At 46.6% G+C, this 12,507-nt stretch overlaps 1 protein-coding gene across 7 annotated transcripts in view; it reads left to right on the top strand.

Moving 5' to 3' along the window:
- The window catches only part of LOC139384492 (chromodomain-helicase-DNA-binding protein 9-like), a 131,278-nt gene that overhangs the window by 104,910 nt on the left and 13,861 nt on the right, over positions 1–12,507 (top strand). For all 7 annotated transcript variants that reach the window (XM_071129287.1, XM_071129289.1, XM_071129288.1 and 4 more), the window contains 4 exons: positions 1,448–1,647; positions 1,841–2,000; positions 9,905–9,994; positions 12,143–12,246. In XM_071129287.1, the coding sequence (XP_070985388.1) occupies positions 1,448–1,647; positions 1,841–2,000; positions 9,905–9,994; positions 12,143–12,246 (554 nt within the window). The remainder of the gene's footprint in view (positions 1–1,447; positions 1,648–1,840; positions 2,001–9,904; positions 9,995–12,142; positions 12,247–12,507) is intronic.

Genomic DNA, 12,507 nt, shown 5'->3' with positions numbered 1-12,507 from the left:
GACCCTCTCCTGTGTTGTCCATCTATATTGTACAGTATTTGTCTCCAGTATTGACTCTCTCCTCTCCTGTGTTGTCCATCTATATTGTACAGTATTTGTCTCCTGTATTGACCCTCTCCTCTCCTGTGTCGTCCATCTATATTGTACAGTATTTGTCTCCTGTATTGACTCTCTCCTCTCCTGTGTTGTCCATCTATAATGTACAGTATTTGTCTCCTGTATTGACCCTCTCCTCTCCTGTGTCGTCCATCTATATTGTACAGTATTTGTCTCCTGTATTGACTCTCTCCTCTCCTGTGTTGTCCATCTATAATGTACAGTATTTGTCTCCTGTATTGACCCTCTCCTCTCCTGTGTCGTCCATCTATATTGTACAGTATTTGTCTCCTGTATTGACTCTCTCCTCTCCTGTGTTGTCCATCTATAATGTACAGTATTTGTCTCCAGTATTGACCCTCTCCTCTCCTGTGTTGTCCATCTATATTGTACAGTATTTGTCTCCTGTATTGACTCTCTCCTCTCCTGTGTTGTCCATCTATAATGTACAGTATTTGTCTCCAGTATTGACCCTCTCCTCTCCTGTGTCGTCCATCTATATTGTACAGTATTTGTCTCCTGTATTGACTCTCTCCTCTCCTGTGTTGTCCATCTATAATGTACAGTATTTGTCTCCTGTATTGACCCTCTCCTCTCCTATGTCGTCCATCTATATTGTACAGTATTTGTCTCCTGTATTGACTCTCTCCTCTCCTGTGTTGTCCATCTATAATGTACAGTATTTGTCTCCTGTATTGACCCTCTCCTCTCCTGTGTCGTCCATCTATATTGTACAGTATTTGTCTCCTGTATTGACTCTCTCCTCTCCTGTGTTGTCCATCTATAATGTACAGTATTTGTCTCCAGTATTGACCCTCTCCTCTCCTGTGTTGTCCATCTATATTGTACAGTATTTGTCTCCTGTATTGACCCTCTCCTCTCCTGTGTCGTCCATCTATATTGTACAGTATTTGTCTCCTGTATTGACTCTCTCCTCTCCTGTGTCGTCCATCTATAATGTACAGTATTTGTCTCCAGTATTGACCCTCTCCTCTCCTGTGTTGTCCATCTATATTGTACAGTATTTGTCTCCTGTATTGACCCTCTCCTCTCCTGTGTCGTCCATCTATATTGTACAGTATTTGTCTCCTGTATTGACTCTCTCCTCTCCTGTGTCGTCCATCTATAATGTACAGTATTTGTCTCCAGTATTGACCCTCTCCTCTCCTGTGTCGTCCATCTATATTGTACAGTATTTGTCTCCTGTATTGACCCTCTCCTCTCCTGTGTCGTCCATCTATATTGTACAGTATTTGTCTCCTGTATTGACTCTCTCCTCTCCTGTGTCGTCCATCTATATTGTACAGTATTTGTCTCCTGTATTGACCCTCTCCTCTCCTGTGTCGTCCAGGTGGGGTCGTTGGAAGGATATCCTGCTCCATGGTCGTTTTAAGAAGCAGCTGACAGAGCGTGATGTAGAGTCTATCTGCAGAGCCCTTCTGGCCTACTGTCTGGTTCACTACCGCGGTGACGACAAGATCAAGAGCTTCATGTGGGACCTGATCGCCCCCTCCGAGGACGGACAGACCAAGGAACTACAGAACCACCTGGGTACGTTACAACCTCACAATGACCAAACCTCAGGGGTCCAACCACAGATTAGAATCTGGTTCCTCTCAAGGAATTCTTCCTTTAAAGGGCATTTCCCCTTACCACTGTGCTATTGGTTTACTGTTAATGTTTTTAATGTGGGTTTATAAACCGGTGTCCATAACCACAAATTGTATCTGTGTTCCTTCCTCAGGTCTGTCGACCCCGGTCCCCAGAGGCAGGAAGGGGAAGAAGATGAAGACTCAATCTAGCACGTTTGACATCCAGAAGGCTGAGTGGATCAGGAAGCACAACCCAGAACACATGCTGCAGGACGAGGGATACAAGAAGCACCTCAAACACCACTGCAACAAGTAAGAAGCTACTCTTGGTACTATAGGCCTATAGTATTAAATATATTCAGTACACTTTTAAAAAAAATGTTTATGGTATTGTTGTCTAATAGTTACATTGGAACAAACGACTTGTCTTTGTAAATGTGTCTTAGCTTGGTTTTTATTGATGTTGGAAATAAACATAGGTTCTTGTCTCTGTCGTATATAGAGTTGAGGTAAAATGTATGAAATGTCTCATATTTTGTATTTCCCTCAGTTTGCTTCAGTGTGTTGAAGCTAGCCTGTGTGAAAACATAATTATGTTTTTGTCAATAGCAGAGTTTTGACTCCTGCACATCAACACCACTGTCTGTAATTAAGACAAATTGAAGCAGCCATCTTCTCCATCTGTGGCTTTCCTCTATTAATGACCGTGAATCAGATTATAGATTACACTGCTGAATGATAATCATCTGAATGGGATTTTAACACAAACTAATAGCTGTCATTGATCTTTTATTGACAGATAGAAAAAACAGATTACACTACAGCCAGGGATTTATTATATTTTATATAAAGCTACATAGATGATGGGGAGAAGAAAACAACTCTTACATCCAATGAAATGTTTTGAAATATGAACCTATAAGTTAGCAGATAATGGTTGTTGAGATATAAAACTTATCCAACTAGATGATGGTTGTTGAGATATAAAACTTATCCAAATAGATAATGGTTGTTGAGATATAAAACTTATCCAAATAGATGATGGTTGTTGAGATATAAAACTTATCCAAATAGATAATGGTTGTTGAGATATAAAACTTATCCAAATAGATGATGGTTGTTGAGATATAAAACTTATCCAAATAGATGATGGTTGTTGAGATATAAAACCTAGCCAAATAGATGATGGTTGTTGAGATATAAAACCTAGCCAAATAGATAATGGTTGTTGAGATATAAAACTTATCCAAATAGATGATGGTTGTTGAGATATAAAACTTATCCAAATAGATGATGGTTGTTGAGATATAAAACTTATCCAAATAGATGATGGTTGTTGAGATATAAAACTTATCCAAATAGATGATGGTTGTTGAGATATAAAAGTTATCCAAATAGATGATGGTTGTTGAGATATAAAACTTATCCAAATAGATAATGGTTGTTGAGATATAAAACTTATCCAAATAGATGATGGTTGTTGAGATATAAAACCTAGCCAAATAGATAATGGTTGTTGAGATATAAAACTTATCCAAATAGATGATGGTTGTTGAGATATAAAACTTATCCAAATAGATAATGGTTGTTGAGATATAAAACTTATCCAAATAGATAATGGTTGTTGAGATATAAAACTTATCCAAATAGATGATGGTTGTTGAGATATAAAAGTTATCCAAATAGATGATGGTTGTTGAGATATAAAACTTATCCAAATAGATGATGGTTGTTGAGATATAAAACCTAGCCAAATAGATGATGGTTGTTGAGATATAAAACCTAGCCAAATAGATAATGGTTGTTGAGATATAAAACTTATCCAAATAGATGATGGTTGTTGAGATATAAAACTTATCCAAATAGATGATGGTTGTTGAGATATAAAACTTATCCAAATAGATGATGGTTGTTGAGATATAAAACCTAGCCAAATAGATGATTGTTGTTGAGATATAAAACCTAGCCAAATAGATGATGGTTGTTGAGATATAAAACCTAGCCAAATAGATGATGGTTGTTGAGATATAAAATCTAGCCAAATAGACGATGGTGAAATGTGTTAAACTACAGTAAATAGATGTAGGTTGCTGTCTTTCTAAAGGGGGTTGTTTGGGGGTTTGTCTCCTGCCATCCTGCTTTAAACAGAGTCATGCAGGGCTTCCACAGAAAGTTCCCCATTGTTCTCAGAGCAGTAGTGCTGAAGCCAGGGATCGTCCGATGGGAGGCTCTCTGGTCAAACTGGGATACACTCTGTGGCTTTGCTGACCTCCGCGTTTTCCCCTCAGGGAGGAATGTGGACTGGCGTGGGGATGGGGCATGCACAAGCATGGCCCCCTACTGTCCCTGTCCCACACAGAGATCCAGCACCCTGTCCTATGATAATGACATTTAGAAGATGTGTGTTCAATACTGTGTAGCTACTAGTACTGGCCTGTTAGGAATGTAAGGTTAAGACTGACGAGGCCTGTGTTCTGTTGGGATATGTGTAACATTCTCAGTATGACTTGTGCTAGTATATGTCATATATATGATCTGCATGTGATTGTGGGTGTGTGTTTATCTTTATGTATCTGCCTGTTTGTATCTGTGCTTGTATAGTAAGTACAGTATGTACATGAGGGTATGGGTATTTTGTGTGTGTGTGTGTGTGTGTGTGTGTGTGTGTGTGTACTCACACTCATGTGCATGTATGAGCTCCATGTCTGGGGCAGAGAGGTTCCCTTCTCTGTCAGATACCTCCCACACTCCAGGCTGTCTGTGTGAGAGAGAGAGAGAGGGAGAGAGAGAGAGAGGGAAAGAGTGATGTAGGGCCTTGCTGACAGCCACAGGAAACAGCAGCTGCTGCGGGGAGACCCAGGGCACAGCCCCTCAGAGGCAGGGAGGGAGGGGAGAGGCCTGGACCTGAGCCTCAGCACTGGAGCTCACAGCTCTGCCTGCAGAGGGGGTGTTCTCATGTCACTCCCTTTCCACTATTGTCATACTGGATGTGTAAAGCTAGGGCCACACACACCATCTGAAGAAATCTACACTGGACTTTTCAACCTGCCACACTGTTAGACAGATAAAAAAACTAGATTTTCTCAGACCCTAGCTTGAGAGAGGAAGGGAGACTAGAATGTATGCCAGTCCATCACAGATCAGGCATACCATACTCCACCCACCACCCTCCACCTTCCACCTCCTGACTGATGCCTGGCTGGGTGCGTCATGGAAACAGCATCTCTCCTCTGACTCAGCCTGCCTCTCTCTCCTCTCCCAGCCAGCCCAGAGATCACATCATATCACACCACTCATCTCTTTGGCACAGACACTGTCTCACTCTCTATGGCACAGACACAGTCTCCGTCTCTATGGCACAGACACTGTCTCACTCTCTAAGGCACAGACACTGTCTCACTCTCTATGGCACAGACACGGTCTCCGTCTCTATGGCACAGACACTGTCTCACTCTCTATGGCACAGACACTGTCTCGTTCTCTATGGCACAGACACTGTCTCGCTCTCTATGGCACAGACACTGTCTTGCTCTCTATGGCACAGACGCTGTCTTGCTCTCTATGGCACAGACGCTGTCTTGCTCTCTATGGCACAGACGCTGTCTCGCTCTCTATGGCACAGACAATGTCTCACTCTCTATGGCACAGACACGGTCTCGCTCTCTATGGCACAGACACTGTCTCAGTCTATATGGCACAGACACTGTCTCAGTCTATATGGCACAGACACTGTCTCGCTGTCTATGGCACAGACACTGTCTCGCTCTCTATGGCACAGACACTGTCTCGCTCTCTATGGCACAGACACTGTCTCGCTCTCTATGGCACAGACACTGTCTCACTCTCTATGGCACAGACACTGTCTCGCTCTCTATGGCACAGACACTGTCTCGCTCTCTATGGCACAGACACTGTCTCGCTCTCTATGGCACAGACACTGTCTCGCTCTCTATGGCACAGACACTGTCTCAGTCTCTATGGCACAGACACTGTCTAGCTCTCTATGGCACAAACACTGTCTAGCTCTCTATGGCACAGACACTGTCTCAGTCTATATGGCACAGACACTGTCTCACTCTCTATGGCACAGACACTGTCTCACTCTCTATGGCACAGACACTGTCTCGCTCTGTATGGCACAGACACTGTCTCGCTCTCTATGGCACAGACACTGTCTCGCTCTCTATGGCACAGACACTGTCTCAGTCTATATGGCACAGACACTGTCTCACTCTCTATGGCACAGACACTGTCTCACTCTCTATGGCACAGACACTGTCTAGCTCTCTATGGCACAGACACTGTCTAGCTCTCTATGGCACAGACACTGTCTAGCTCTCTATGGCACAGACACTGTCTAGCTCTCTATGGCACAGACACTGTCTCGCTCTCTATGGCACAGACACGGTCTCGCTCTCTCTGGCACAGACACGGTCTCGCTCTCTCTGGCACAGACACTGTCTCGCTCTCTATGGCACAGACACTGTCTCGCTCTCTATGGCACAGACACTGTCTCGCTCTCTATGGCAAAGACACTGTCTCGCTCTCTATGGCACAGACACGGTCTCGCTCTCTGTGGCACAGACACTGTCTCGCTCTCTATGGCACAGACACTGTCTCGCTCTCTATGGCACAGACACTGTCTCGCTCTCTATGGCACAGACATGGTCTCGCTCTCTATGGCACAGACACTGTCTCGCTCTCTATGGCACAGACACTGTCTCAGTCTCTATGGCACAGACACTGTCTCAGTCTATTTGGCACAGACACTGTCTCGCTCTCTATGGCACAGACACTGTCTCGCTCTCTATGGCACAGACACTGTCTCGCTCTCTATGGCACAGACACTGTCTCGCTCTCTATGGCACAGACACTGTCTCGCTCTCTATGGCACAGACACTGTCTCAGTCTCTATGGCACAGACACTGTCTAGCTCTCTATGGCACAGACACTGTCTAGCTCTCTATGGCACAGACACTGTCTAGCTCTCTATGGCACAGACACTGTCTCGCTCTCTATGGCACAGACACGGTCTCGCTCTCTCTGGCACAGACACGGTCTCGCTCTCTCTGGCACAGACACGGTCTCGCTCTCTCTGGCACAGACACTGTCTCGCTCTCTATGGCACAGACACGGTCTCGCTCTCTCTGGCACAGACACGGTCTCGCTCTCTCTGGCACAGACACTGTCTCGCTATCTGTGGCACAGACACTGTCTCGCTCTCTATGGCACAGACACTGTCTCGCTCTCTATGGCACAGACACTGTCTCAGTCTCTATGGCACAGACACTGTCTAGCTCTCTATGGCACAGACACTGTCTAGCTCTCTATGGCACAGACACTGTCTAGCTCTCTATGGCACAGACACTGTCTAGCTCTCTATGGCACAGACACTGTCTCGCTCTCTATGGCACAGACACGGTCTCGCTCTCTCTGGCACAGACACGGTCTCGCTCTCTCTGGCACAGACACGGTCTCGCTCTCTCTGGCACAGACACTGTCTCGCTCTCTATGGCACAGACACGGTCTCGCTCTCTCTGGCACAGACACGGTCTCGCTCTCTCTGGCACAGACACTGTCTCGCTATCTGTGGCACAGACACTGTCTCGCTCTCTATGGCACAGACACTGTCTCGCTCTCTATGGCACAGACACTGTCTTGCTCTCTATGGCACAGACATGGTCTCGCTCTCTATGGTACAGACACTGTCTCGCTCTCTATGGCACAGACACTGTCTCAGTCTATATGGCACAGACACTGTCTCAGTCTCTATGGCACAGACACTGTCTCACTCTCTATGGCACAGACACTGTCTCACTCTCTATGGCACAGACACTGTCTCACTCTCTATGGCACAGACATTGTCTCACTCTCTATGGCACAGACACTGTCTCACTCTCTATGGCACAGACACTGTCTCACTCTCTAAGGCACAGACACTGTCTCAGTCTCTATGGCACAGACACTGTCTCACTCTCTATGGCACAGACACTGTCTCACTCTCTATGGCACAGACACTGTCTCACTCTCTATGGCACAGACATTGTCTCACTCTCTATGGCACAGACACTGTCTCACTCTCTATGGCACAGACACTGTCTCACTCTCTAAGGCACAGACACTGTCTCACTCTCTATGGCACAGACACTGTCTCACTCTCTATGGCACAGACACTGTCTCACTCTCTATGGCACAGACACTGTCTCACTCTCTATGGCACAGACACTGTCTCACTCTCTATGGCACAGACATTGTCTCACTCTCTATGGCACAGACACTGTCTCGCTCTCTATGGCACAGACATTGTCTCACTCTCTATGGCACAGACACTGTCTCACTCTCTATGGCACAGACACTGTCTCACTCTCTATGGCACAGACACTGTCTCGCTCTCTATGGCACAGACATTGTCTCACTCTCTATGGCACAGACACTGTCTCACTCTCTATGGCACAGACACTGTCTCACTCTCTATGGCACAGACACTGTCTCACTCTCTATGGCACAGACATTGTCTCACTCTCTATGGCACAGACACTGTCTCACTCTCTATGGCACAGACACTGTCTCACTCTCTAAGGCACAGACACTGTCTCACTCTCTAAGGCACAGACACTGTCTCACTCTCTATGGCACAGACACTGTCTCACTCTCTATGGCACAGACACTGTCTCACTCTCTATGGCACAGACACTGTCTCACTCTCTATGGCACAGACACTGTCTCACTCTCTATGGCACAGACACTGTCTCACTCTCTATGGCACAGACATTGTCTCACTCTCTATGGCACAGACACTGTCTCGCTCTCTATGGCACAGACATTGTCTCACTCTCTATGGCACAGACACTGTCTCACTCTCTATGGCACAGACACTGTCTCACTCTCTATGGCACAGACACTGTCTCGCTCTCTATGGCACAGACATTGTCTCACTCTCTATGGCACAGACACTGTCTCACTCTCTATGGCACAGACACTGTCTCGTTCTCTATGGCACAGACATTGTCTCACTCTCTATGGCACAGACACTGTCTCACTCTCTATGGCACAGACACTGTCTCACTCTCTATGGCACAGACACTGCATCAGGGACTGACTACACAGTGACTGTACTGTCTGCATATTTTCTATCCCACTCTATTTTGGGCATGTGTGTATCATTGAAGACAAAATTTATACAGTATATACAAGAATACAAAATGTTTCCCTTTGCATGGACAGTTGATCTACCGTGACGAGCTAGGCACCGTGTTTCAGTCATCTACCGTGACGAGCTAGGCACCGTGTTTCAGTCATCTACCGAGACGAGTTAGGCACCGTGTTTCAGTCATCTACCGTGACGAGCTAGGCACCGTGCTTCATTCATTTACCGTGACGAGCTAGGCACCGTGTTTCAGTCATCTTCCGTGACGAGCTAGGCACCATGTTTCAGTCATCTACCGTGACGAGCTAGGCACCGTGTTTCAGTCATCTACCGTGACGAGCTAGGCACCGTGTTTCAGTCATCTACCGTGACGATCTAGGCACAGTATGTCAGTCATCTACCGTGACGAGCTAGGCACCGTGTTTCAGTCATCTACCGTGACGAGCTAGGCACCGTGTTTCAGTCATCTACCGTGACGAGCTAGGCACAGTATGTCAGTCATCTACCGTGACGAGCTAGGCACCGTGTTTCAGTCATCTACCGTGACGAGCTAGGCACAGTATGTCAGTCATCTACCGTGACTAGCTAGGCACAGCATTTCAGTCATCTACCGTGACGAGCTAGGCACCGTGTTTCAGTCATCTACCGTGACGAGCTAGGCACAGTATGTCAGTCATCTACCGTGACGAGCTAGGCACCGTGTTTCAGTCATCTACCGTGACGAGCTAGGCACCGTGTTTCAGTCATCTACCGTGACGAGCTAGGCACAGTATGTCAGTCATCTACCGTGACGAGCTAGGCACAGCATTTCAGTCATCTACCGTGACGAGCCAGGCACAGTATTTCAGTCATCTACCGTGACGAGTTTCAGTCATCCCGGAGGAAAGTGAGAATGTGTGTGAGAGAGAGTGATATTTTGATTGTGTGTGTATATGCGTGAGTTTGTACGCCCGCGAGTGTGTGTGTGTATTTACGGACATGAGTGCGTGTGAAAGCCGTTCTGCTCTCTCAGCGTTTGTGCGTGCTGAGGCTTTGTGGTGACCGTGGGCGGGGCTGTGTCTGTGTGCAGGGTTTTGCTGCGGGTTAGAATGCTCTACTACCTGAAACAAGAGGTGATGGGAAGCCAGTCACAGAAGATACTAGACGGCGTGGACTCCAGGTGAGCTGAACTTTCACCTCTTTTACAACCAAACAGCTCTGAACATTGACAGACACCCTTAGAGTGGAGAACACAACATTTCCAAAGCTCACTGATGCTTTCTCTGTCTATCCTCTAATTGGTCATTTCAGTTATTAGATTATTTGAAGAGGATTACGCTATTTAATCCATTATTTTGAGATGGTCGGATTGATCGGTGGCTATTCAGGCTAGACTGAATGTTATGCCAACCAGTTCAGCCAGGCTGCCAGCACTATGCCAGTATTTGTTTAAGTTTGGGTTTTCTTTTAAGCTGCTGGCATGCAAATTCAGCTGACACATCGTTTTAGAAGGTTCCGTTTACATTCACTTTTTAAATAGAAACTTGTTAATTCATAGGCCCATGTTGTTCATGTTTTCCACGGTAAGGACATAGACCAAACATGACAGGTTGTTCCCATACATACTGTAGCTGTCTCTATCTATCACCATGTCTGAAGGAGGGCACAGCTAGTCAGACTCAGGGAAGGAAAGTCCATGTATGAAGGAGGGCACGGCTAGTCAGACTCAGGGAAGGAAAGTCCATGTATGAAGGAGGGCACAGCTAGTCAGACTCAGGGAAGGAAAGTCCATGTATGAAGGAGGGCACGGCTAGTCAGACTCAGGGAAGGAAAGTCCATGTATGAAGGAGGGCACGGCTAGTCAGACTCAGGGAAGGAAAGTCCATGTATGAAGGAGGGCACGGCTAGTCAGACTCAGGGAAGGAAAGTCCATGTATGAAGGAGGGCACAGCTAGTCAGACTCAGGGAAGGAAAGTCCATGTCTGAAGGAGGGCACAGCTAGTCAGACTCAGGGAAGGAAGGTCCATGTATGAAGGAGGGCACAGCTAGTCAGACTCAGGGAAGGAAGGTCCATGTATGAAGGAGGGCACAGCTAGTCAGACTCAGGGAAGGAAAGTCCATGTCTGAAGGAGGGCACAGCTAGTCAGACTCAGGGAAGGAAAGTCCATGTATGAAGGAGGGCACAGCTAGTCAGACTCAGGGAAGGAAAGTCCATGTCTGAAGGAGGGCACAGCTAGTCAGACTCAGGGAAGGAAAGTCCATGTATGAAGGAGGGCACAGCTAGTCAGACTCAGGGAAGGAAAGTCCATGTATGAAGGAGGGCACAGCTAGTCAGACTCAGGGAAGGAAGGTCCATGTATGAAGGAGGGCACAGCTAGTCAGACTCAGGGAAGGAAAGTCCATGTATGAAGGAGGGCACAGCTAGTCAGACTCAGGGAAGGAAAGTCCATGTATGAAGGAGGACACAGCTAGTCAGACTCAGGGAAGGAAGGTCCATGAATGAAGGAGGGCACAGCTAGTCAGACTCAGGGAAGGAAAGTCCATGTATGAAGGAGGGCACAGCTAGTCAGACTCAGGGAAGGAAGGTCCATGTATGAAGGAGGGCACAGCTAGTCAGACTCAGGGAAGGAAAGTCCATGTATGAAGGAGGGCACAGCTAGTCAGACTCAGGGAAGGAAAGTCCATGTATGAAGGAGGACACAGCTAGTCAGACTCAGGGAAGGAAGGTCCATGTATGAAGGAGGGCACAGCTAGTCAGACTCAGGGAAGGAAAGTCCATGTATGAAGGAGGGCACAGCTAGTCAGACTCAGGGAAGGAAAGTCCATGTCTGAAGGAGGGCACAGCTAGTCAGACTCAGGGAAGGAAAGTCCATGTCTGAAGGAGGGCACAGCTAGTCAGACTCAGGGAAGGAAAGTCCATGTATGAAGGAGGGCACAGCTAGTCAGACTCGGGGAAGGAAGGTCCATGTATGAAGGAGGGCACGGCTAGTCAGACTCAGGGGAAAGTCAGTAGTCACTCCACCTGCTGTTTAAAGATGGAACAGCAGCTTCTCAGAACCAATACTATTGAGGAGTGTATACAGAAGAGGGTGAGGAAAAACGTTGAGTATTTTTAGTCCCCAGAGACCTTTTCAGCCTTGATGCTGACCTAAAAGTCTTATTGGAGCTCATGGTTTTGGGTGTACCACGCTGTTGCTTATCTGAGAATCTATGTTGGGATGGAAACCCAGCTGTCATAGTACCCATGAGTCCCCCATGCTGTTGTACCCATAAGTCCCTGTTCCTCCTGTCATGTTGTGTTCTGTCCACACCCCCTTCTCCCCATCAGTGAGATCAAGATCTGGGTTCCTGAGCCCGACAGCTCTGAGTTACCAGCCCTGTGGTGGGACAACATCTCTGACAAGTGTCTGCTGTTGGGGGTCTACAAGCACGGTGAGTCGACAACAGGGACCAGGGATGTGCTAACTGATCCACAGGCCTGAGACATCTAGAATGTGTGATTCTAATGTGTGATACAGTCATTAAACTATGATGTATTGGGCATGTATTCTAAGTGAGTTTACTAGAATGGATATAGGAACAGAGCCAAGTCAAATGTAGAGAGTGGAAAAGGGTCAGGGGGAATTCATCAGATACGGTGTAGTATGTACAATTCTGAGTTAGTGTCATGTGGAAAATGTACTGTATGTGTTT

Source organism: Oncorhynchus clarkii, chromosome 26, assembly GCF_045791955.1.
Source record: "Oncorhynchus clarkii lewisi isolate Uvic-CL-2024 chromosome 26, UVic_Ocla_1.0, whole genome shotgun sequence".
Classification (NCBI taxonomy): Eukaryota; Metazoa; Chordata; class Actinopteri; order Salmoniformes; family Salmonidae; genus Oncorhynchus; species Oncorhynchus clarkii.
This window is presented reverse-complemented; position numbering and strand designations above follow the sequence as displayed.